This window comes from Lepidochelys kempii, chromosome 1, assembly GCF_965140285.1.
Source record: "Lepidochelys kempii isolate rLepKem1 chromosome 1, rLepKem1.hap1, whole genome shotgun sequence".
Classification (NCBI taxonomy): Eukaryota; Metazoa; Chordata; order Testudines; family Cheloniidae; genus Lepidochelys; species Lepidochelys kempii.
The window spans coordinates 267614641-267641910 of NC_136380.1; the positions used below are offsets into that span (position 1 = coordinate 267614641).

At 42.2% G+C, this 27270-nt stretch overlaps 1 protein-coding gene across 11 annotated transcripts in view; it reads right to left on the minus strand.

Annotated features, from left to right (window-relative positions):
• TMPO (thymopoietin) overlaps nt 1-27270 on the minus strand; it is a 44640-nt gene that overhangs the window by 16024 nt on the left and 1346 nt on the right. For all 11 annotated transcript variants that reach the window (XM_073327462.2, XM_073327461.2, XM_073327471.2 and 8 more), the window contains exons 2-3: nt 11738-11864; nt 7770-7928 (exon numbers count right to left, since the gene is read on the minus strand). In XM_073327462.2, coding sequence (XP_073183563.1) covers nt 7770-7928; nt 11738-11864 — 286 coding nt within the window. The remainder of the gene's footprint in view (nt 1-7769; nt 7929-11737; nt 11865-27270) is intronic.

The window sequence follows — 27270 nt, forward strand, 5'->3', positions numbered from 1 at the left end:
GGTTTAAAAGCAATGGTGTTTAATGTTTGATTTGCCTTGAAAAATTGGGATGCATTCGCGGCCAGTACAGCTACTGGAGAAGTCTGTTCACATGTCCGGGGATGGAGCGGGAATTCTCCAGGGACACTTCTATGAAGCTCTCTTCTGGAGGGATTCTGAAAGTAGTCTGGAATCACTGCAGCACAATGCATGGCAGCGAATGGTTCTGGGTTTTGGTCGCATTCAGGCAACATTCGGTCTATATCTTTGTGTTGTTAGCCTCAGGAGAGTGATATCATTCATGATCACCTGGTTGAAATAGGAGAATTTTTATAAGGGAACAGTAAAAGAACCCCGTTCATGCTGGGCTGTTCGCGCTTGGCTAAAAGGGATCATCCCAGAGAATAGCCACCCAGTGGGGTCACAGGAGGTGTGTGCTTCACATCCACCCGAAAACTGCAGCCCCTCTTTTTAAATGTGAAGCCCAACCCATTGCTTGCTATGGGAAAGAATGGTGCTGCAGTTTGAAATCATTCTCACATGTTATGCATAAGAAGCCAACCCTGTGTACCCTTTGCCTTACCATGGCTGTATGGAAACCGAACTCTGTTGCCTAGCCATGTGTGATGTGTCACCATACTGGCAGGCGCTCAATATAAAAGGCAAAATGCGACCTCGTACCTAAAGCACATGTGCTGTCTGCTGTGAATTGCTTGATTCACTGTGAAAGAAAGAGTCTCCCTTTTGTTCTCAGAAAGGAATCATCTTAAATATTAGTCTCCCTTTTCATCTCCCACCAGGTGCAAATGTTTATAGGCTCCCCCTACCACCTCCGTCCCTGAGGTTATCGCAGATTAGAAGGGGGAGGGAAGAAAAGCACTCCCGATTACATGTTTTCTAAGCTCCTGCAGTCCTCCCGCACTGATAGGACACAGTTGAATGCATGGAGACATCAGTGTTAGAGGCTATGAAAGCATTATGTGAGCACGAAGAGCAGAGGCAGGAGGCGATGCTAAGGCTAATGGGGGAAGCAAACGGACACGAAGCATCTGGTGCAGCTGCAGGAAAGCCAACAAGAGCACAGACCCCTGCGGCATCGATTGTACAACCGCCTGACCTCCTCCCCAAGTTCCCTATCCTCCTCAGCCAGATGCCTAATAGAACCCGGGGGGGGGGGGGGAGGAGGAGGAAGGAGAGACATGCATGGAAGAGGCTCCAGGCACTCAGCCACTCCACTCCAGTGGATGGCCCAAGCAAAAGAAGGCTGTCATTCAAACAGTGATTTGTAGTGTGGCTCCTCCTCCCTCACCTCATCCCACTCGGGCTACCCTGTCAGTTATCCCCCCCCCCTTTTTAAATTAATACAGGAAGAATGCATGGTTTCAAAACAATAGTTACTTCATTTAGAGGGGGGGAGGGTGGTTGGCTTACAGGGAATTAAAATCAACAAAGGGGGTGGGTTTGCATCAAAGAGAAACACACACAGCTGTCACACCGAAGCCTGGCCAGTCATGAAACTGGTTTTCAAAGCCTCTCCAATGCACAGCATGCCTTGCTGTGCTCTTATCACCCTGGTGCCTGGCTTCTCAAAATCGGATGTCAGGCGATTTGCCTCAACTTCCCACTCTGCCATAAATGTCTCCCCCTTACTCTCACAGATATTATGGAGCACAGAGCAAGCAGCAATAACAATGGGAATGCTGGTTGCGCTGAAGTCTGACCTAGTCAGCAAACTGCACCAGTGAGCTTTTAAATGTCCAAAGGCACATTTTACCACCATTCTGCACTTGCTCAGCCTATAGTCGAACGGCTCCTTACTACTACTGTCCAGGCTGCCTGTGTACGGCTTCATGAGCCATGGCATTAAGGGGTAGGCTGGGTCCCCAAGGATAACTACTGGCATTTCAACATCCCCAGTGGTAATTTTCTGGTCTGGGAAGTAAGTCCCTTCAAGCTGCTTGAACAGCCTGGAGTTCCTAAAGATGCGAGTGTCATGCACCTTTCATGGCTATCCCACGTTGACGTCAGTGAATGTCCCTTGTGATCCACCAGTGCTTGCAGCACCATTGAGAAGTACCCCTTGCCGTTTACGTACTGGTTGGCGAGGTGATCCGGTGCCAAGATAGAACGCATATTCTATCGCCCCACCACAGTTAGGGAACCCCATTGCAGCAAAGCCATCCACTATGACCTGCACATTTCCCAGAATCACTACCCTTGATAACAGAACATCAATGATTGCATTGGCTACTTGGATCACAGCAGCCCCCACAGTAGATTTGCCCACTCCAAATTGATTCCCGACTGACCGGTACCGGTCACGCATAGCAAGCCTCCACAGAGCTATCGCCACTCGCTTCTCAACTGTCAGGGCAGCTCTCATCTTGGTATTCCTGCGCTTCAGGGCAGGGGAAAGCAACTCAGAGTTCCAGGAAAGTGGCCTTACGCATGCAAAAGTTTCACAGCCACTGTGAATCATCCCATACCTGCAACACTATGCGGTCTCACCAGTCTGTGCTTGTTTGCCGGGCCCAGAATCGACGTTCCACTGTATCAACCAGCCCCACTGCCACCATGATGTCCCAATTGCTACAGCCCGTGCTTTCAGGAACATCTGTGTCCATGTCCTCATCAAAATCATCCTTGTGCTGGTGTCTCTTAGCCCGGTTCTGCATATGCTCCAGGATAATGCGTGAGGTGTTTACAATGCTCACAACAGCAGCAATGAGCTGAGAGGGCTCCCTGCTTGCCACGCTATGGCGTCTGCAGGAAAGCAGAGTTGCAGCGGAAGTGGTGGATGATGATGGATGCCACGAGAATAGATATTTATACAGAACAAAGAGAGGACCTGCGAGGTGGATGCATAGCACCAGGAGAGCAGAGTTGCAGCAGAAGAGGTGGATGACGACGGTTAGCAGTCGTACTGCACCATCTGCTGACGGCAACACCCAGGACACAACAGCAGCAGTGACCGTGAGCTGAGCGGGCTCCATGCTTGCCGAGGTATGGCGTCTGCATGGAAAAAAGGCGCAAAACGATTGTCTGCTGTTGCTTTCACGAAGGGAGGGACGACTGATGACATGTACCCAAAACCACCCGCGACAATGTTTTTCCCCCATCAGACATTGGGAGCGTAACCCAGAATTCCAATGGGTGGCAGAGACTGCGGGAACTGTAGGTTAGCTACCCAGAGTGCACTGCTCCATAAGTCGATGCTAGCCATGGTAGTGAGGACACACTCTGCTGACTTAACGCGCTTAGTGTGGACATACGCAATTGACTGTATAAAGCAGATTTCTAAAAATCAACTTCTATAAAATTGACCTAATTTCGTAGCGTAGACATACCCAATGAGTAGAGATACCAGTAGGTGATTTCATTTGGTCCTACAACCCACCTTTCCCAGTTGGTCATTACTTTGGTTAGACCAGTAAAAGTGTACACACGTAGTTATTAAGGAAAAGCTCTATAAAATTTACACCCTACCTTAATCCACATTAGTTTTCAAGTGTGGACAAGCCCTAACACCTATTGCAATAAACATGACAGGGTTTTTCACAATGAATGAAAGCTATTTAAAAAAAAAAAGTTATCCATCCACAGAGGGGCATACTGCTTACAAACTGCAGTGAAAGTACTCTGTTGTAAACCCATCCTTCCACTTGAGAAGTCCGTTTTAGTTGTATAAAGGGAACTGATCTCTAATGCAGGAGTTCTGGGCAGAAAAGTTTCCATACAGGATTTTTGTTCCACCAACTGACTGGAGGGAGTGTCACTAGTCTTGACATTAAGCAGCACTACAATAGGAAGATTTCACTGCGTCTGACCTTTGAGAACTGACTGAGCAGAGGACAAAAGGAAGGAAAGCATACCTAAAAGCAGTGTTTCTCAAATGCAGCCACTAAGGGCTTTTTTTGTGGCCACAGTCTCCTGGGCTGTGATGGGGGGAGGGGTGGAGCAGGCAAAATAGCAGCCCCCCCCCCCTTGGTCCTGGATGCACCACCTTTGTTGCTGGGGCTGCCAGCAGGGGGTAGGGGCTGCCCTCCTCTGGAGACACCTGGAGCACAACGCTGGAGGAGTTGGCAGCCAGTGAGTTCCCCACCTTCCCAGGGGCAGTGGGGCTCAGGCTTTGGGCTTCAGCCCTGTGGTGGCAGGCTCTGGCCTCCTGCTACCTTCCCTGGCCCCCCATCCAGGGCTTACTCAGTCCTGCTAAGCCTGGGGACAAATTAAATCTACTGTGAAACAGAATACTTGTGGTATTAAACATACATTTCACAGACTTACTAGCTAGCAATAAATAAATTACTATGATTTGGTATTTAAATCATTGATGTATATGTGCATATTTATTTGTTTTTCCTCAAGCTAATTAATTAAAATGAGAGAGTGTAGCCACCAGCAAGAATTGGTGGCCACACTCTGAGGCCACTAAAAAAATTTGTCCTCAGAACCCCTACCTTAGAAGTCACAATCCTGAAGAAAAGCATTGTTCGTCAACCACAAATCAGTTTAGGCAGGCTGCTTGCCCAGTCATTGAAAATCCATTGGAAGATTTTGGTCTGCAGAGTTTAGGCTCCAAACCCCCATAACCGCAACCCAGAAAATACACCAGTCTGCTTGTGTGTTGAAGCTTTTGTAATTAATGCTGCCCTCAAGGACATAAATCATGAAATGGTTCAGGACAAAGTCCAATGACCTCCAAAGTGCTCAAGTGTTTACGGATGTTCCCTTATTGATAAAGAGTGTACAACTGTACAAGATGATAGAATGATGAGTGAAGAGGTGCGCGCCTATTTCTACAGTTACCAGGCCAAATTATTGAAAGGTAACCTAATTACCAATGCCATCCACCTGCATTGTTAAAGCAAGGAGACTATCCTCCTGTGCTGACAGAGGTGTTTAGCAGTGGTAGGGAGAGGACAAGACTGAAGGCAACATTAATATTGCTGATGAACACATATGAGCTAAGCAGTATCTATGTTTATGCCTTTTTTTTTTTTTTTTTTTTTTTTTTTTTAAAAAAAGCAGGTTGAAGTTACGGCTTTATATCTCCCTAGAAAAAAAGTGAGGTTATATGAATGTTAGAAGAAGAAACCACCCACCCAGTGAAGTCAACAGTGAAGATGGAAAGAAATACTATGAGGTAGCAAGCTTTCTACAGAAAGATTTTATTACAGGTGAGATTCTAGCAAAGTAAGACTCCACTCTAATTGTACCCAGGTTAGTAGTGATTCCAAAACAGTGCATAAATTACGGACTCAAAAAACCTTAAGTTGAGGTGGTAGAAAACTATTCAACTAAATGAAGCAGTGAGAACTAAATTCTTCTGAAATTTAATATTATCAAGGGTTAAGCAGCAAACTAAAGAGATCTATGCAAATCCCAAGAATACAAGAACTTCATAAATTCTTTCACAGCCCTCATCAGGTTCAGGTTTGGTTGAACGAGAAGGGACGATGGATGCCACAACTTTCTAGTGACAATTTTTCTGGGAGTTTCAGATGTAATCACTACATCTGTATCCAGTTGACGTAAGCAAACTGAAGCTTGCACTGATCTTGAGGACTTTGATCTAAAGCATAGCATACATTTTACAACAGGATTCTACCAGAGGTCCTGAATTTACATAAACAAGTGAAGATAATGTTGGAGAAGTGACAGTGACACTACGACTGAGATGCTGACAGAAGTTTAGCTTGATAGCAGATTACAAATATAAAAAGGTCATAAGTTGAGCCCAGAACAGGAAGAATTCACAGAAAAAAAAAAAAAAGAGCTGTTCCTTTCTTCTTTTAAGGCCTTAAAATCGAAGATCCAAATTTTCTATCCTAAACCTATGCTTGTAAAATCATGACAATTCATTGGATCAAAGTGATAGAAAAACTGTGGGAGATCCACAGAAGATCATTTAAATTGAACGGATAGAACTCAGAATTAGAGAGACCACCTGCTTCCCTGTCCAACAACGTCAGTATAAATATTTTTAGCATGTCTGTACTGTTCTGGCAAGACTAATAGGTTAGGTCAGTGGTCCCCAACCTTTCTGTGAGAATAGCACATTCCTATTCCCGCCACTGCCCCGGCGGGCGCCCATCACTGCCCCGACAGGCGCCGCTTTGGGGACCCCTGGGTTAGGTGCTGTAAAAAACAAAAAGTACTTCTATCAGTGTGTATCTATCCAAGGCTAGATACAAAAGTGGGCGATGAGGTGGGGTGGGAACGCTGTCCAGGAGTTCAGAGATGTGCATTCTATTCCTGGCTTTGCAGCTGACTGGTAATGTGACCCGTTTCCCCAAGTATAAGATGGGTATATTAGACTTACCTTTGTTCGTAAAGTGCTCCGAGAGCTAGAACTGAAAAGCAATAAGTATCAACTAGTTCAGGGATTGGCAACTTTTAGCCCACGGCCTGCCAGGGTAAGCCCCCTGGCAGGCCAGACTGGTTTGTTTACCTGCCGCGTCTGTAGTTTCAGCCGATCGCAGCTCCCACTGGCCGCGGTTTGCCGTTCCAGGCCAATGGGGCATGCGGGAAGCAGCGGTCAGCATATCCCTTGGCCCACACCACTTCCCGCAGCCCCCATTGTCCTGAAACGGCAACCCGCGGCCATTTGGAGCTGCGACTGGCCAAACCTGCGGATGCGGCAGGTAAACAAACCGGCCCGGCCTGCCAGAGGGCTTACCCTGGTGGGCCGCGGGCCAAAGGTTGCCGATCCCTGAACTAGTTAATAGCTAGAAAGCTATTATTGTATTCTACTTAAAGAACGGCAATCCCTTCATTTTGGACAACGTGTGTCTTTTTATATCTGAGGAATAAATATACTTGACAAATCACATAACTAATATTTGTCTTTAACCTTTGTGGGGTTTTTCCACCCATCAACTCTAAGAGAAAGCATGTTTTTACCAGGCTTAAGGGGGGGGGAAACAAAACACCCTCTCTGTACATTGCATTTTTCCTACCACCTCCCTTATCTTTTCCTGCTCTCCTGTCCCCACAGATTTCAAGACTAGATGAGACCATTCAGATCATCACTTTTAACCTCCTGCATTTCAGTAATTCCAGCACTGAGCCTAACAACGTATGGTGGAACCAGATCATCTTTTACAAAAAATCAGTATCTTTTAGATACCCTCAGTGATGGAGAATTTACCCTCTCTCTTGGTAATTTATTCCAGTGGTTAGTTCTCCTCGCACAGTTAAAGGTTTGCACACTTTCCTCTGACAAATCTCTCTTTTCCTCCTCCTCCACCGATCAACACACAGGCTGAGTCTGGTTGTCCCCCTCCTACTCCTGCGGTTAAGCAGATGTGGTATCTGGCTTGCTTAGATTCCTAGCTCACCTTATCCACAGAAAGTAACAGTGCCAGCTCTTCTATATTCTGGCTCTCCTCCTCCCTCATGAAGAGGTGTCTGAGATACTGTGTTCACAGCTAATACTCTTAAAAGGAGTAGTCCCTGGCTACTCTGTTGCCAGGCTTGATAACTTCCCAAAGAGGAAAGAGCCAGCAACTCCGCTCCCTAGCTTTCATCAGCCCACTTGCATGTCCAAACTCTGACCTGCTCCATGCAGCAAGTTTTGTCTAAACCATGATACAGTGGTCAATATTGGTGAGCTCAAGTTCTGAGCCAATCCCAATTTTGAGAAAAGTTAATTCTGTCTCCAAACACATCACTAGTGTGAAAGAATGCTATGTTTTGTTCTTGCTCATAAGTTCCCTCATGTAGGTACAATTACAACTACCATTCTTAACTCAAGCAATTTATATTTAGAGTTTCCACTTTAGTTTTACCTTCTTCGTTGTCACTGTACTGGTCAGAATCATTATTTCCATTCTGTTTGGTGTTCTCAGCTGATGAAGAAACTGTTGGTAGAGGTGTCGAAGATCCCAACGCTGGGCCTTGTTCCTTCAGTTTCTGCAATTTCTTCTCATAGATCTTTCTTGTAGTAGCTGTAACAAGGCAAAAAAAATATACTCAAAGAATTGAGAGACTGTGCACCTTTACTTGACTCCAGTGTTGGACCTTCCTGGTTTACAGACCCGTGGCGGTCTTACTGGCTACTTCTGTTACAATTTGCCTCTGTCTGTTTGGCCAAACAGGTTTAGAAAGTAAGAAGCTACTCAACAGGATATGCCTGCTTATTTTTTTTTTTAATTTTTTATTTTTATATTTTTTGAAGTTAGAGCATTCTACTCACCTGTTTTATCTAAATCTGGATTCCTTGAGACATGCTAGAATATGAAGAGAGCATGCTGGATCTTTGCTTGAGCCATAAGTATCCCTTCCCCAATCAATCATGCAAGTGACAAGTTAGTTTCATTGTTTAGTTGTTGGTGGGTTAAAAGGAAGATGTATCAATGCTGAACTAAGAATATCTTTTCTTCAATTAGCAGGACACACAGATCTGCCTGTCAGTCTTCAGCTTGCTCACAGGTCTGGTTCTGCCCCCAGAATTAGTCATTGGAAGTAAAGAATGCCACTCGGGCAAATGCCTGACATCCAAGGCACAAGAGGAGAAAGTATCAAAAGGAATTTGACCTATTGCTAGGTATCCATAAACAAAATCATCCCCCAGAGGCACAATAATCAAAGGAACCATGGACTTCCTAAATAGCAGTTTTCAGCGTTTCCAGGATCTGGTCTGTACACAGTTGGCAGCTATTGGCTAGCTTCAGGAGGGGACCCTAATTAAACAACTTCCTATAAGAGGGACAGATAAATCATTTCCCATCAGGTGCCACTATCAGAAATATCAGTACTTCTATGAAAGTACTCAAAGAGATGTGGCTAGATAGACAAATGCTGTTTAATGAAGGAAGCTCCTGCAAGCCGTTCAGATAGGTATGAAAGGCATATCTCCTTTAGGTCTATGGGTGAGAAAACAATCTCTGGGAGATGGCTACTAGGGTGTACATCAGTCTCGGCCTCTCAGAGGGTTGCTAAAAGTAATTCAGATAAATTACTTCTCTCTTCCCACACGGTCAATTGTGAACCAAGATTAACAAGCAAGAAAAGAGTTTCTAATAGGAGTATCTAAAAGTAGCATTACTTCCTTCCTACTCACTTTCTTTTATGGGTTGTTTGAAGTTTAAATCTGCATTTGAGAATTTTGATCAATCTCTCTTATTCCTTCTGGGCTATATCCAGAAGTCATTCATCTAATGTCGTAAGCATCCAGCTTTCTGCAAACAGAAATGTACTAGCAAATCATTCTGTCTGCTTCAAGGAATTTCAGGGCAAACTCATATGATGCTCGCTAATCTATTTACCCTTGTTGCATTAGTTCTCTTGCATTTGCTTGCTAAGAAACTTTAGAGCTACTGGATCTATAGGATTTTGAGTATGGATTGTATTCTTCTTGTACTGATTCAGACACGAGGCCCTTCCCAACTTCTTGTTCAGAGAGCTTTCCCACTTAATACTTAGTGGTGCCAACTGTTTGGCCTGGATGTCCACTTCCACTAGGTATAGTATAAATATAAGACAACACTCTAGTCCATTATTCCAGCTACGAAACACAGGATATCTAAAGATGCATCTGATGTTATTGTAACTACAGAGATCTTTCAAAGTGGACTTTCTACCCACAAAAATTTTATAGCCTGAAGATGTATGAGGTCTAGTGCATCTCTTCCACATCAGAGCTACTCATGCAAAGCCCATGGAGGCTGGCAAAGCCCTGAAAGTAGCTGATGATGCTTTGTTTCTACTCAACCATGGGCCTACCAAGTTTTCCTTCAGCGGGAGTGGCAGTGTCTTTCTCAAGACAGTGTGATCCATTTTTGGTAGGTCACCAGGTCTGTTCCGATTCAAATTAAGGAATCTTCCCAATTATAGGTTAAGCATTTGGATTTTGCAGGTGGCTCTTCCTCCAGTGTTACTTTAAGGGTTTTATGTAAGTTTTTGCACTGGCTGTTGATGCATACTTTGGGACAGAAAGTCAGCACAGAAAAATTTTAGATAGGCAGTGTTGATAACATATCTCTGTAGCTAACAGTTCCATTAGAGCTCTGCTGCAGAGGATGCAAAACAGGCTAAGTATATACCTACACCAGCAATTTAGATGTTTGAACCTATTTCAATTGGGAAAGGAGTCTTCCTATAGCAAGCAGTTTAGAGTAGGAAAGTCCAATCTTTGGTGTTTTACAGAGACTACTGGCACCTTCATCTCACTGTGATGACTAGTCTTGGGGAGGCATACTCAAAGGGATTTTTCGGGGAGAGGGAAGAAAAAACAAAAACAAAGTTATAACAAGGAATTGCAGTGTGAAAGAGCTTATATTTGAGTTCCCACCTCTGCTTTCCCAACAGCTCCCTAACATTACTGTGCATCATGTTTTCTTCGTCAGCTTGCTGAGCAATGCAAATTCTCTCCTGTGCAAGTGACCTATGAAAGCCATGAGCCAAAGAAAGGTATATGAATTATTGGATATATGGAGATCTAATGTCCAGTTTCTCAAATCTACTCCATGAATTGTATTTGTTCAGACTACAGAAAAAATGTGTTCTGAACAAAGTAGATGAAAGTGATTTTTAAAAATCAGGTAGATTTAAATATTTTTATAAAAATAAGTCTATTTAAAATTAAATTTGAAGGTATGACAACCTATGTTTAGGCCTAAACTTACTATAATCTATTAACATAATGGACATTAGATAAATGATTATGCAGTATATGTTTGAGGCTGAAGTTTTCAAGGTAGTCAAACGACTGACCTGGTGGAAGTCACTGGCTAAGCACTTGGAACCAGAGTTTGTTGAAGTACTAAACTATCTTCTGACAGCAGTAGCCTCTTCTGCACATTCTCCTCATTTCAGTTTATTCAGTTCAATTACTACTTCAAAGCTGACAAATTAATGGAATTGAAACAGCAGGAAAGTTTATCTTCCTCTTCCAAACTAGAAACATGAACTAGGTGGGAAAGATGAGATCTACAATTCTAAAAATCTTGGAAGGATCTGATGACCAGAAACAAATCAGTTCACTAACTACAGACAATACTTTGTTTAATAAGTCAGTTAGTTTTAAATGTAAGATACGTTTTGATAAACTTATTGTACCTTGTGTATCCAGCACATTTAAGGTAACTTTATTTTTAAACAAAATAAGTAAATACTGTGGTTTTGTGCATTTTTATTTGCATTTCAGTTTTCATCCAAACAGAGCTTGACACAAGTCACAAGTAAATAATTAATCAAATCAGTCACAAAGATGGATACAGAGTCTGACCAGGAAATACAAGGAAATGAGACAATAGCGGTCAGCAAAAGAGGCAGCACACCAGAAGCCTAACCATTGTCCATTTTTTTGAATAGGCCTCTAGAGCATGTTTTAATGATTACAAACAATTAGCCTCTTTTTAGGGAAGTAACTGAAGGACAAAAGCAAAATAAGATTAAAATAGATTTAAATCAATGTATGCTAATTGCTTATTTAAAATCAATCCACTAATTCTAAGGTTGTACAGTTAGTCTTCTCATTAATGTAAATTGTTTAATTTCACATGTATGGATATTTGTAAGTTAAATTACCTGTTTGGAATACAAACCCTCTCTAGCAATGATTGTTGCAATTACCTTCAATTAAAGAACCAGAAGTGTATTGTATTTTTATTTTACTTAAAAATCATACTTCTCACAGTGTATTAGCTCTTTACACTGTAAGCTCTGCAGCACAGACCATACATTACTTATGTGACGCAATATTTGTATGTAATTATACAAAGTAAATCAGTAGAATTTGATATCTTTTACCTACCTAAAATTGGACCAGGGGTCACTCCATATTTTAAAAGTTGCTCTTGAAGGTCTTCATTACTGAGTTCTGTTACATCTAGGTCATCTTTCTCCTCCAGCCTAGGTTTGTCTGTTTTCTTTGTGGCTTTCTGTAAAGGGAAAAAGAAAAGAAAAAAAATACACCATTTCTCCACGCATTACAAAACCAAAGTCTCTGTCCCTATTGAAGGAGTAAAGAGAATGCATGTGGGCTGTACTGAAGCAACAGAGGACAGCAGTTTTGATATTCACTCATTTTTGTTTAGTAGTGTTACCTTTATCAATACCAGATAAAAATATTTCACACAGCATGGAAGTCTTAAATGAACACAGGCCTGCTGGCCAGTTTTAGACATGAAAGAACGTGTTTTAAGAGCTTCGGAGATAAGATCCTACTCATTTTTCTTATCTTCTATGCTGATTTGGACAAGCACAGGCCATCACAAATCTTATCTTTCCTACAAATGATAGATCAGGTTTGAAAACTTCCCCAACACTATTTGTCTGAACACTAAGCCTACTGGCCCACCAAGCTGAAAAATACCTTTGCCATCACACCCCACAAGCTCTGTATTTAGTTTCCAGTGGCATATCTTCATGCTCACCCACCCCTACCTTGCAGGACTCCACTACCCTTGTGGACACACAGGAAGTCTTGGGCCTTCGAGCACCTCTTTCCTCTTAAAGTAGTAATGGGCTCATGAGCTGCTCTGCTCCTGCCGCTCCCAGCCATTCTCTGGAGAGTTACATTTTAGTTTAAAAAAAAAAAAAATTCCCCCAAGTCCTATCTACATTATTGCTGCCACTATTGCTACCACTGGTGAAATTCTAAGTTAGTAACTGCAGACAAAGCCAGGGGCAATCAGCAAACAGTCACTGTCTATAACTTTTATAACTCTGCCAAGCTGCACTATTCCTCAATAGGAAATGTATTTATGTCTCACCTGAAAATTTCCTTTCTTGGAGTAACGAAGCCTGCAGATTCATAATATTGGGTACTCTACTCTCTGCAGCCTTGGAGACCGACCAAGCTTGTCAGAGGCAGGAGAGGTGTGTCTCCACCTCTGAGAAACTGCCAGTGGCTACACTTCCATAGCCTAGGAAAAGCTAATTTTCCTCTATATCTCAGGGGAAAATTAAGTACTAAGACTAAACAGAAAAAGTCTCCTGCAAAGCAAAGATTTCAGTGAATAACTAACTGAATGCCAATTAATAATTTGCTATCCTTTTCCAATGAATAGTCCATTCAGGGTAGTTAGGATGTGTGGACCTCCATGCTCCAAGAAAAAAGGTTTTTAGGTAAGATACAGATAAATTTCCCTATTCTTGCTTGTAATGAAGTACATGGGAGAAACAGGGATTTAAAAGCTGGGTCCACTCAGATGGGGCAAAGAGGACCCTAAGCTGTTATGTGCAGATATTAAGGGGGATAACCCTTTCCTGGTAGTTTTTGTGACACTACAGTGAGGAGCACCTATCTACCAAACCAGCATCCGATGACTGGATGTGTAGCTTGTAGAATTCAAAAGGTGGTATGAACAGATGATCAGATAGCTGCTTTACAGATTTTCTTGTGTGAGGCAAATGGTATTTCTGCCCAGGAAGCTGCCACAGCTCTAGTGGAGTGAGCTCTGATACTGGAAAACGGAATTAGGCTTTTTGACTTGGATGGTATGCTTCCGAGATGCAGCATCTGAGCCACTTGGGGGAAAAAAAACCCCCCCACAAACAAACCAAAAAAACCCCCAACTCTTTCCCTTTGACACTGGATTATAAGAGCATGTGTTTTTCTGACCTGACCTGTGTGATGAATATGCACTTTGAGAGATCTGCAGACATCCAAAGAATACCAAAATTTGTCTTTGGAGTACAACGGCGCTGGACAGAGCTCCTAAAGTCAGCTATCCTGTGCTCAGACAAGACTATCATCAAAAAAGGCCACTTTAATGGTTAAAAAGTATGAGACACCTTAATGAGTGGTTCAAATGGAGGGTCTCTAATGGCACTAAGACCACCAGGTAAAATTCAGTAAGAGAACTTTTTATGCATATTGGGAAAATGTTGCTCTCATAAGAAAAAGTACTAAAATGCTGGACATCTGGGGAATATGAAATTCACTACTTATCTGCTGTACTAAGGATTCTAGACAAAGCAGCAACCTGACCTCAGAGCCTGAAGTGCCAGGTCTAAAAAAATCTAAATACATTTTGAAGAAATCTGAGAATATGTGGTGTCGATGCAGACGAGGGAGACAACACTGTTGTCCTAGAATCAGTGGTTTAAAGCTCAAAAGGGTCCATAAATATGCTGAATTAGTATATTTATTTCTGGAAGCTAAAATTGTGGATATTGGCACACTGAATAATCTCTTTGGCCTCAGAGGCTCTGTTCAAGAACCAGGCAGCTAGGCTTGGGCTGTCTGGATTCTGATCCAGATCTCTCACAGTGCATATTCACCACACGGGTCAGAAAGACAAATGCTCTTGTACTTTGTTATCCAGTAGCCCTTGTAAGATCATCTCTCTTCTGACTGGAAAGCACATGGGAGATGTTTATACCTTGTCAAGGAGACCAGAGAATCAAGCCCTCCATGGCCAGACTGGGGATACCAGAATTACCAGTGCTACTTTCTCTCCTGAATCACTCTGGAGAGGAAAAGTGGGGGAAAGGCATAAAAGGAACTTTCTGGTCATCTTTGCAACAAGGTATCTGTTGCCTTGGTTGTGAAACAACCAGCAAGAGAACAATGCTAAAACTTCGTGATTCCAATCGGAGGCAAATAGATCTACTGCTGAGAGACTAAATTTGTTTACCAGGAGATGAGACACCTTTGGACATAGTCAAAGAACAGAAGACACAGTCAAAGGCATCAGGAGGTGAGCTTCTCTCTGGAAGACTGTATCTGCCATTATACTCCATGGAGGTGAGCAGGGAAACCAGGTGCTGAGGATTATTTGCCCTGCCACACACTGCAAAATTATGCAGCTTGAAGGAAACTGATTTTGCTATGTGCCAACAAGAGGAATCACATGTATCAGACTCTTCAGAAGATGAAAGGGATTAGAGTCTTTTTTTGGGAGTGTTTTATGTTGGGGCAACTAGAGGGGTCTGAATATCTGGGACACTACTTTCTTATGCCTCCCCTTGATCCAGCTCCTGAGGAGAAAGAAACTTCAGACTTCTAGTTCCTGGGGTGGGAAGGGGAGTGGGTGGTTCTTCTGGTTACTCTTTTGCACAGCTGTCTTTTCCTGAAAAAGAGGTTTGTGCTGGACTGGGTCAAAAAGGGGGCTTCTCAGGGTCTCACGCTTTGTTCAAGTGAAATTCCTCCATGTAGCCTGGAGATGTGATGGGCACCAGGCTCCAACCCTGGACATTCAAAGGGAGTCCTCGGTCCATTTGCTGCAATGGACCTACACTGCTGGTAGGAATGGAGGGAGGGGTTGGGCTCAGGGGCCCCTTACTAGGCTCACCTTGTCTCTGGATCCCTGTCAGTAGCTCTCTGCCACTGCAGCAACAGTGCGCAGCTGCTCCGCAGCCAGACAACGTGGCTGAGAACTTGGACTTTGGTGACTGGGTGGGAAACTTTGCAACTCTTTGATACCATGTTTCAACCTACTGTGGAGGAGGGGAGAAAGGGAGCCACTGCTTGCTGATCCCAGGCCAATGTAGTCATCTGTGCCAGACCTGGGGGTTTTGCTATTGAGATACTGCCACTGCTTTCTGGGAGCTGTCCCACTCAGGGAGGAAGGCGGCAGAAACCCTGCCCCGCCTTTGCACTTTAGAGGCCTGGGTCTCCACAGAAAAGGCAGAAATTCCATCTAAGTACTTAATCAGCAGAGAGACAATGTCTAGTTTTCCCACTTAGCCTTCTCTACCAGAGTCCCAGCAAACGTCTAGCTGTCCAGTCAGAGCAGCTGTTAGCTTTGTATAAATTTGCAAGCAAATCTGCTCTTACTTCAGGGATCACACTACTGTAAATAAAATTAAATGAGGGCATTAGTGACAGCATCCCAACTGAAATTGGCTGATTGGTTATCAATTGCTATGGATTTTCCACCAATATGTATCTTCTTGGGCTCTGGAGTGGAGACTTGGACTCTCTTAGCCCAGAAATTCCCATGGCGTGCTGCTCTCTCTCTACTCATACAAAAAAGGAAGCTTCTCAACGTCTAGTTTGAGCCTGATCAAGCCCACGGCAAGAACAGAAAGGTATCTTCAGTAGAACCTATCACAGCTCTTTACGCTTGGCTTGGAATCCCTTAATTCCTAACCTAGTCTCTTTGAGATTCAGTTTACAAATGTAATCCAATTAGGGGATTAGTCATATCCCTAAACCACGTTTACCCCATTTTGGTTTTCCATATAAACATTCTAATTGCTTCAATAACTAGTTCCAAAACAGTTGAAAACTATGAAGCCTACAACATAATAGAAGAACTCAATTTATAAAAGAAAAAAAAAAAAGAGGCCTTTTAAAAGTTTACTTATTGGTCTGTCAGCCACACTCAGTTTGTAACATTAAACATGGCATTCATCTTAACCAGTTTCACATTTGCTCAATTTTTTCTTACTTATCCTTTTTGGTCAAGGCAATGAAATAATTAAAGACTCAAACTCTAGTCAGCATGTTAAAACTCATGCTGGATTCTCTAGTAAGCATCTATTTAGGCTAGTACCTTATTGTAGTGGTGGTAAAGCACTGGCCACATCAGTGACCAAATTGACACTACAAAACAAAATACCTCAGCATGCCAGAGGAGTACAGCTAGGTGTGAGGGAAACAATTACAGACATTTAACATTCAAAGAAAATAACAGCAACTGAACATAATTTACTGTATTTCTGTACAGATATCAATTCATCTAGGACACGTAGGAAACTTCCCCAAACAACTGCTATTAGCTTTTCCAAATTCAGAACTTTCATTTTGAAAAATAAGTTTAAGATGTTAACGCTACAAGGAAAACCTTCCTACCACAGAAGTTAATCTGATGCACAGATGTCCTAACTATGCAGCCAGTTCTAGCATCTCCGCAGCGATCCTGGAGATTCTGCAAGCTGCAGCAGAGTGAAAAATGGCTACTCCTGCTAGTTTTTATTGCTGTTTATTCAGATCTCTGTGGGTAACACTGAAATTGATAAGAACCAATTCAATTTCATCCTGCAGATGCTTGGGAAGCTTCTGACCCACAGCAAATGTAGGGTATTTGATGGGAAGGGGCACTCAAATGAAGGTGTGGACAGGAAGAAGGGGTTAAATAGTGGAAACAATACAGCAACTCCTCACTTAAAGTTGTCCCAGTTAATGTTGTTTCGTTGCTGATCAATTAAGGAACATGCTTGTTTAAAGTTGCACAATGCTTGCTTTGTCCACTGTTTACAGGAAGAGCAGCCTGTTGCAGCTAGGCTAGTGGGGACTTGGAACCAGAGTGGACCGGCAGCCACTCTATCAGCTTCCCGCTCCCCTAAGTTCCCTGTGTAGCAGCCGCCCAGCAGGCTATCAATTGCCAGCAGTTCAGCTGTCCCTCCCCCACTGCCACCTGCTGCTCCTGCCCTCTGCCTTGGAGCTGTTCCCGGGAGCTTCCTGCTTGCTGTACGGGGGTGGGGAGAAAAAGGGGGGCTAATGTCAGGGTGTCCCCCTCCCCCATGCTCTTGGACACTGCTTATCCTATCTTCCATAGAGCAGGGGGAACACACAACAGGGCTCAGGATGGAGGGAGCTTCCTGACAGCAGCTGCCATCTCAGCTTGCTGATCTACTTAAAAAGGCAGTGTACTTAGAGTGGGGTCAGCAATGCGCATCTGTCACACACATATGGTGTGTGACTCTGTCTGCCATACAGTCTCCCCTCCCTCCATTTGTGCTGCCTTGTAGTGCGTGCGGCTACAACAATGAGTTAACCCTTGAGGGCTCAGCTAATTGCTAGTTCATCATTTAGCAGTAAGGCATTCCCTGGAAATATCCCATCCTCTGACTTCACCATCTCAACCAAGCTTCACAATCATCATTGCCGTGTACAGTATTAAATTGTTTAAAACTTAGTGTGTGTGTGTGTGTATAAATAGGGAGGATTAGGTTCCAGGGAAAGTCTTTTGTCTGGTGAAAATTTTTTCCCCTGGAACTTAATCCTCCCTATTTACATTAACTCTTATGGGGAAATTGGATTAGCTTAATGTCGCATTTTTCAGGAACATAACTACAACGTTAAGCAAGGTGTTACTGTATGTAAAACTTTAGAGCCTACAAGTCCAGTCCGTCCTACATCTTGTTCAGCTAATTGCTAGGACAAATAAGTTTGTTTACATTTACGGGAGATAATGCTACTAGGGATGTAAACGCTTAACCAGTAAGCGTTAGGCTTACTGTTAACCAGGCCTTAACTCCCGGTGGCAGGCTGGCTGTACCCCAGCCCTGCCAGTGGGACCCCAGCCACTGCTGCCCTGACCCGCTGGAGCAACCTCAGTTAATGGTTTACTGGTTAAATGATAGAATTTTAATAGTTTAACTGGTTAACTTTATCTGATATTTACATCCCTAAATGCTGCTTACTTCTTATTTACAGTATCACCTGAAAGAGTGAAGAAGTGTTTGCATGGTACTCTTATATCCAGTGCTACAAGAGATTTACATGCCATATATGCTAAACATTCATATGCCTCTTCATGCTTCCATTCCAGAGGACATGTTTCTATGCTGAATTGGTATTCTATTATTAACAGTGCAATTAATTGTGACTATTTTTTTTAATCTCATGATTGTGATTTTTTAAAATTGTTTTACAGCCTTAATTAGGTTTGAACATTACTCATATATTAGATAACATTTCAGTATTTGTCACACTTCAATTATTACAGTGGGTTATTTGACCAATCCTACAGCTGGTCAAATATTAGTAACCAAATGAGATATTAATACCAGTGAAATTCAAATATATTCATAATTCCCTCCCTTGACATTTGGGCATTAAGAGAAAAAAAGAAAAGGAGTACTTGTAGCACCTTAGAGACTAACCAATTTATTTGAGCATAAGCTTTCGTGAGCTACAGCTCACTTCATTGGATGCATCCGATGAAGTGAGCTGTAGCTCATGAAAGCTTATGCTCAAATAAATTGGTTAGTCTCTAAGGTGCCACAAGTACTCCTTTTCTTTTTGCGAATACAGACTAACATGGCTGCTACTTTGAAACCTGAGATTTAAGAGAATGGTTGATTGAACAACAGTGTGGTCAATGCAGCATGTAACAACACATACTGGTTTTAATTCTTTTACATTGCATGGGACGTGGGTTGGGGGTAATGGAAGGGAAAGGAGTTGTGGAACAGGCGTGTTTCCACCCTTGCTAGTAGGCTTAATCTTCTGCCTAACAGAAGTCAGAAAAACTTTTCAAGCTCCCCCCCCCACAGTGTTTTGTTGGTTTTGGGTGGGGGGGGGAGGAGAGAAGACACATGTAAACCTAGACTAGAAAGTGAAGTTACCCACTGTGCATAACTTCAAAAGTTAAGCTTCATTTCCCAAAGTTTAATGGCGTGACTACTCTTTACTGAGAGGTAGATGTGTCTGAAGTTTAAGACTTCAAACACCTGCCTTATGCAAATACAAAAAAAACAAACAAACCACAACACATCAGTAAAAAGTATTTTATCCATACTAATGTAAACAGCTGACTGTTTTGCTCAAACCTACCACTAACTCCTTGAATTTTCTTCTGCAAGGCTAAGTCAACAGCATTTGGGCTCACAGTGGAGAAAGGTGAAAGCGAGTACTTGAAATGGGGTTAGACTAGAATTCCCATCTGATCCTTTGTTAGTGTTTAATATAGTGTTATTTATAAACCAAATTACTGTGTAGATATAAATGAAGTCACATCTACACTTGGCTTATATAGTTTTAAAACTATGGTTAATCTGTTGCCAGTCAAACAGTGTTCTGTCAAGGTAAGCGGACAAAAAGTCCTGGTCTACAGTAAGTAGGATTTTTTTGATATGTAAATCTATGTTGCAGAGTAACAGCCGTGTTAGTCTGTATTCGCAAAAAGAAAAGGAGGACTTGTGGCACCTTAGAGACTAACCAATTTATTTGAGCATAAGCTTTCGTGAGCTACCATTGGTTAGTCTCTAAGGTGCCACAAGTACTCCTTTTCTTTTTGTAAATGTGATTCCCTATGACTGATGCAGGTCCACTACTGTTAGTAATAAGAGTATAAACAAAGTTACAGTTATAAGCAGACTTTCTCGTAGATCCAGAAAACGTTAAGGAGCTGGATAGGATCAAGGATTATCTCTAGCTCTGTATCACTGGAGTTTAGAATTTCCTGTGACACTGGGAGATAAGGTAGCTAATTACAAAGAACTTTGCCCATAGCAGGGCTAATTAAATATTTGTTGTTAACATTGAAGCACTTTGTGTGTTTTCAGCACATAGAACTATACATAAATCCTAACACAGCAGCTTGGTTAGCAGAGGTCCACTAAATAATTTAAAAAAAGAAAAAGGTATTTGTGACACCTTAGAAACTAACAAATTTATCTGAGCATAAGCTTTCATGAGCTACAGCTCACTCCATTGAATGCATTCAGTGGAAAATACAGTGGGGAGATTTCTATACACAGAGAACATGAAACAACGGGTGTTACCATACACACTGTAAAGAGAGTGAGCTGGTAAGGTGAGCTATTACCAGCAGGAGAGAGAACAAAAAAACACAAAACCTTTTGTAATGATAATTAAGGTGGGCCATTTCCAGCAGCTGACAAGAACTTGTGAGGAACAGTGGGGGGGGGGAGGGAAGAGAGAAACATGGGGAAATCGTTTTACTTTGTGTAATGACACATCCACTCCCAGTCTTTACTCAAGCCTAATTTAATGGTGTCCAGTTTGCAAATTAATTCCAATTCAGCAGTATCTCGTTGGAGTCTGTTTTTGAAGTTTTTTGTTGAAGAATTGCCACTTTGAGGTCTGTAATAAAGCGACCAGAGAGATTGAAGTGTTCTCCGACTGGTTTTTGAATGTTATAATTCTTGATGTCTGATTTGTGTCCATTTATTCTTTTACGTAGAGACGATCCAGTTTGGCCAATGTACATGGCAGGGGGGCATTGCTGGCACATGATGGCATATATCACATGGGTAGATGTGCAGGTGAACGAGCCTCTGATAGTGTGACTGATGTGATTAGGCCCTACTATGGTGTTCCCGGAATAGATATTTGGACACAGTTGGCAACGGGCTTTGTTGCAAAGATAGGTTCCTGGGTTAGCGTTTTTGTTGTGTGGTTGCTGGTGAGTATTTGCTTCAGGTTGGGGGCAGTCTGTAAGCAAGGACTGGCCTGTCTCCCAAGATCTGTGAGAGTGATGGGTCATCCTTCAGGATAGGTTGTAGATCCTTGACGATGCGTTGGAGAGGTTTTAGTTGGGGGCTGAAGGTGATGGCTAGTGGCGTTCTGTTATTTTCTTTGTTGGGCCTGTCCTGTAGTAGGTAACTTCTGGGTATTCTTCTGGCTCTGTCAATCTGTTTCTTCACTTCAGCAGGTGGGTATTGTAGTTGTAAGAATGCTTGATAGAGACCTTGTAGGTGTTTGTCTCTGTCTGAGGGGTTGGAGCAAATGCGGTTGTATCATAGAGCTTGGCTGTAGACAATGGATTGTGTGGTTTGGTCTGGATGAAAGCTGGAGGCATATAGGTAAGTATAGCGGTCAGTAGGTTTCTGGTATAGGGTAGTATTTATGTGACCATCACTTATTTGCACTGCAGTGTTCAGGAAGTGGATCTCTTGTGTGGACTGGTCCAGGCTGAGGTTGATGGTGGGATGGAAATTGTTGAAATCATGGTGGAATTCCTCAAGGGCTTCTTTTCCATGGGTCCAGATGATGAAGATGTCATCAATGTAGTGCAAATAGAGTAGGGGCATTACGGGACGACAGATGAGGAAGCGTTGTTCTAAGTCAGCCATAAAAAATGTTGGCATACTGTGTGGCCATGTGGGTACCCATAGCAGTGCCGCTGATTTGAAGGTATACATTGTCCCCAAATGTGAAATAGTTATGGATGAGGACAAAGTCACAAAATTCAGGTTTGCCATGACATTATCGGGGATATTGTTCCTGACTGCTTTTAGTCCATCTTTGTGTGGAATGTTGGTGTAGAGGTCTTCTACATCCATAGTGGCTAGGATGGTGTTTTAGGAAGATCACCGATGGATTGTAGTTTCCTCAGGAAGTCAGTCATAACACAAAGTAAAACTATTTCCCCATGTTTATTTTCCCTGTTTTAGATTAAAAATTTTTTTTACTAACTTACAGAGTGCATGAATGTAGATCTTCTTTCTGAAGTTAGACTACACATCTGAAGGCTTTTCATCCTAGCTTAATCTTAGACCTTGAGTGGATAAAAAAAAGCACTCATTTCTTATATTAGAGATTTATGTAGGAAAAAACCTCTCCATCCGATGGAAGTTGGTGATGGGGAAGAAAGGAGAGAGTTATCTGAGCCATTGTGTGTGTTGCTATCTAGTTGCATGGACTCATGACCAACACATACTTCAAGTATACAACTACAGTATGTAATATTTCAGATCTGGATCACAAAATTGCTTCTTAGCTGAGGACAAGATTTCTCTTGTATTCTTCTATAGGTTCTATCATGATGGGGGCCTGAGGTCTCTAGGCTATATTGCAGTACAAATAAGGGATAGCTTACAAATACCACAGTTAAAGAGGAGTGTTTCCATTCACATGTCAAAACAATCTGTCTTTCTAGCTCTAGACAGATGTACAACACTAGTGTTCACTATACATTACCAGCTTGTATTAATGGACTAAATATAGGAGCATAATGTTTATCACAATCCACAGAACTGGTTACATCCTTAGTAGCGGATACTAAAACAGCTAGGCATAGCCTTTTACTGCGACGCCTACAGGAATTTTACCACTCACTGCAGCTACTATTCCTCAAGATTATATTTAAAAGAAACACGATCCAACACCTGATCACACTGACTCCAGTTCCCTTTCCAGAGTGATACCATAAATACAAGCAGGGGAGCCCTCACATATATTATAGAGCACTAAAAATAGACTGTCAAGGAACTATTTAACAGGTGGAGATAAAAATCAATTGTTTACAGGTAATGTTATTTTTATTTCATAAAGAGGGAGACAGATGCGCTGAAGGTCCCAAGCAGCAAGTTGTATTTCAGTTTTTTTCTGGGGGGGCAGGGGAAAAATACCACCTCTCCTAAAGTAGTGTGGACTGACTTCATCTATGCAAAACACAAAGCTATTATGTCACAGCTGTTATTAAACCTGACAAAGTATGTCATCAATTCTTAGACTCACAGGTACAAGATGTGTTGTGTTACTGGATGCCGTTTTTACATTCCAAGAGACCTTTGACGTTAGATTATATATGAATTGTAGAATTTTTATAAACCTAGTAAGTGTATACAGTATTGCAACAACATAATAGTAAAGCAAATCTTTGGGTTTAGGAGCAAGAGTACACGCAGTGAAAAATCCACTTGTTACCAATGTTCCATAAGTAAGAAATGGAAGTCTCTACCCTTAGCAGCAAGGCCCCTACCACATATTCGTTAGCTATCTGTGCAAAGGGATCTGGAACCTGACAGACTGGAGAATTGGGCCCTAAATGTCCAAACAAGCAATTAAAATCAGTGGTGGTTCCACACAGTTTTTCTAAGATTGTTGTCTTAGCCTTACACCCACACTATAACCAACGTACAGCTTATGACTTGCAATCTTTCTTCAAGGTGAACAGCGACAGATCCTTCAAAAACCTGAAGCCTTACCAATTAGTCTCACTAAGCTTGGGGTGGGGAGGGTGAAAGAATGCAAAAGAAAAAAATTCAGTTCTGCATGTTGTCTCACCCTCACCTTTGCTGCTAAGAAAAGATCCAACACTGAGATTGCTAGTCACCAGGACCCTTGCTGAAAATAAAAGGACTAGAAGAATTTTGCCAAGAGCTAAGATATGTTGTATTAGGTCAGATTAGTCATTCTACTACTCCAATAGTTTGTCTTCAACCGTAGCTGGTACCACATGCTTTAATGTAAGGTGCCAGAAATCATCTGGACAACTATGAAATAACCTGCTAATAAGAGGATGTTTCTTCCTAAAATGAGGACAGTTACTCTGCAGCTACACTAGGATTTTCTAAAGCCTTAATCCCAAACAGCTGCAATTCCACTACTGGTAGTGACACGGCTCAGGCATCTTTACTACTACTCAGAAAAAAGAAAAAGGAGTACTTGTGGCACCTTAGAGACTAACCAATTTATTTGAGCATAAGCTTTCGTGAGCTACAGCTCACTTCATCGGATGCATTCAGTGGAAAATACAGTGGGGAGATTTATATACATAGAGAACATGAAACAATGGGTGTTACCATACACACTGTAACGAGAATGATCACTTAAGGTGAGCTATTAGGTGCCACAAGTACTCCTTTTCTTTTTGCGAATACAAACTAATAGGGCTACTACTCTGAAACTTACTACTCAGAAAGGGGCTCTCTTAATACCTGTTTAATACAAGTCTTGTCAACACCACATGTCTGCTGCCAAAAGTGAAACTATGTACCCTGGGAATCATGAATACAAAAAATGCTAATGTATGATAAGACAACCACAGAAGGCTGGTCTATGAAGCATGTGAATTTGTATTTCTCCTGTATTTTTTGTTTACTGTAACTAGGATGTTTTTGTCCATAAGTGTCTAATCCTTTACAGAGTCCAACTGAGCTCTTGATCTCAAATATCTTGCAGCAATGATTATTTCCTTGCCATTACTTATTGTTGGTATACCAACATTACCTAAAGGCTCTAATTAGCATAAGTTCCTGTACTGTACAAAGATTTTACATATTCTATCACACACAAGAATTTTGAGAACATTAAAGTTGTAAAGTCAAGCACTCAAAAGTTAGGAAATGCCAAAATTAAGGTTACCCATGCAACCTTAATTCAGCCCTCTTGTGTGTATTCATCATTATACAGTCTTTAATTACATGATCACATACTCCCTTCCCCTTCTCCCCACCCCCGGGCAAAGAATGATCCTGCTCTGGAGATGAATCAGAGGAGATTTGCCTGGAGGGCCCCTGCTTCATTTACTGCAGAAGTGTATAGTGAACGAGGCAGGGGACTAAAGGAAGAGAAACTATGACCTCACAGATAAAGGAGCTGAATACTACCCTGGAGACCTGGATTCTATCCCTGACTCTGCTGGACAATTCCTACATGATGCTAAGCAAGTCACTTAAAACTTCTCATAGATGGCACTAGTTAGAGATTCATTTTCTGGGTGTCTGACTTGCCCAAGTACTATATAATGCTAGTTACTCTGGAAACAAAAATAAGGATCTAGACATCACAAATTAAGCACCCAAAGTTAGTGGATACTTTTGAGCTAGTCTTTGTGCCTCAGTTTTGCATCTGTAAAATGGGGATAATAACGTCCCCACCACACACAGGGCATTGTGAAAATAACTTCATTAAACTTGAAGCTCTCAGATATTAATTTTTCTTATTGGCTTATCACTATAATAATTCTGTCTTCAGGAGCAGGGTTTGAGTAGTGTGCCATAAGTATTTAAAAACAAAAAACCAAAACCAAACCCACACTTCTCATTCACTGAGCACCATCTATCCCAGGGATAGGCAAACTATGGCCCGCAAGCTCCCGCTGAGGTCAGGGGCTGCACCACGCAGCTTGGCCCCACTCTGGCGCTCCAGCCAGGGCGCTAGGTCAGAGGCCGCACCACGCAGCTCCCAGAAACCGTGGCATGGCCCTGCTCCAGTGCTCCAGCCAGGGCACAGGGTTGGGGGCTGCTCCACACGGCTCCCAGACACCGTGGCATGACCGCATTCCAGCTCTTATGCGCTCCAATGGCCTCTTCTGGCACTCCAATGGGAGCTGCAAGGGCAGTGCCCACGGATGGAGCAGCTTACAGACCCACCTGGCTGCGCCTCTGCATAGGAGCTGGAGCAGGGACATGCCACCACTGACTAGTGATTTAAAACAAATCCACCCCGGTCTTGACCTTTAGCATTTTTATAGAACTATTTGCATTTTCCAAAATAAACATTGTTTATGTAGTATTCAGATATCACTTTTCCATTAAGGCCTCAAGTACAGAATAGAACAGCTTCCGACAGCTATAAGAAAACTTTGGAGTTCTGGGCATTAACCACAGTAATGAAGCTTGTGCTACAAAATGTTACCAAAATACTCAGATTAAATCAAATCTTAGTACACAAAACTACATAACTGATCCAACTGACTTTTATAAGGTAGTTACTGTATATCTACCCCTCCTCACTTACAAACCAATTGTACCATTTTCAAACTGGAACAGGCTCCCAGTAAGATAATTTATTGTGATTTTTAGAGAAAAGGACTTCACCATCAGACACATAATAAACTAGAGGTTTATTGTTCTTGCAACTGTCACATAACCCATGTAATAATATTCTTCACAGTAGTCTTGGCAGCAGGGTGGGGTTTTTTGGTCTTTTAGGAAAAGTATTGGATCCGTGTGTTCAGTTTAGAACCATGTTTTAAAAAGGTCACCCACAAAGGATTTTTTTTAAATTGGGTTTATACTGCATTTTTGTGTCCTTATGATGGACAAGAGAGGTCCAAAAATCTGTCTACATTTAATATATTCCTCCTGGGGTTTTTTTTGGTGCCTCAGAATTATGAAGCATGTCAAGGATGGCTTTCCCTGGTTTTGCGGGAAATTTTCTTGAAAGAAAAAACATTAAGCTCTAAAGAAAGACAGCCTTTAGGCTTCTACTCAGGCATTTGACTTCAGTGTTCAAACAAAAAGTAAGTTTAATAGTCTGACATAAAAATCCCTTCCTCTTTCAGTTTCTTGACCCAAGATGTACTAGTTTCATCAGTTGTTACTCACTATACTACATCTGAATTTCTAGTGTTAAAAAAAAAAAAAAAAAAAGGACAGATTTGTTCCGAGCACTCTCTTGTTTCCCCTTTCACAAGTCACCTTTAAAAGGTACAGGATTTTAGACACCTGGATTGTAAAGATCAAAAGAACTACAACTCATGAAACTCAACCTAGCAGTGATTATTTATTACAAGTCTTTGATATGAGACCCATCCCCATGGTATTTGGCTGTATTTTAGATTACAAGCAAAATTATTTCCTCTCAAGTACCGTTTAAATAAAGTTTACCCAGTATAGGCAAGGCCTGCATATCCATCACCCCACTTTCTCCTTGCACGCATGCTTGGGGGAGGGGGGGGGGAGGGGAATGAACCAGCTTTCTTAGCTTGTTGGTTGTTACCCAAACAAGTGCACTGAACAAGGCACTTCCCTATAGCATATCCACTCAGATACAGGTAAGTGCAAACACACATAAAACATTCCTTAGAATCATTAACTATTTCTTCCTTCAAAAAGAAAAAAAAATAGACTTAGTAACCATCCACCAATGTGAACAGAAACGTTCACACTTGTCTGAGTTATTCCAATGCA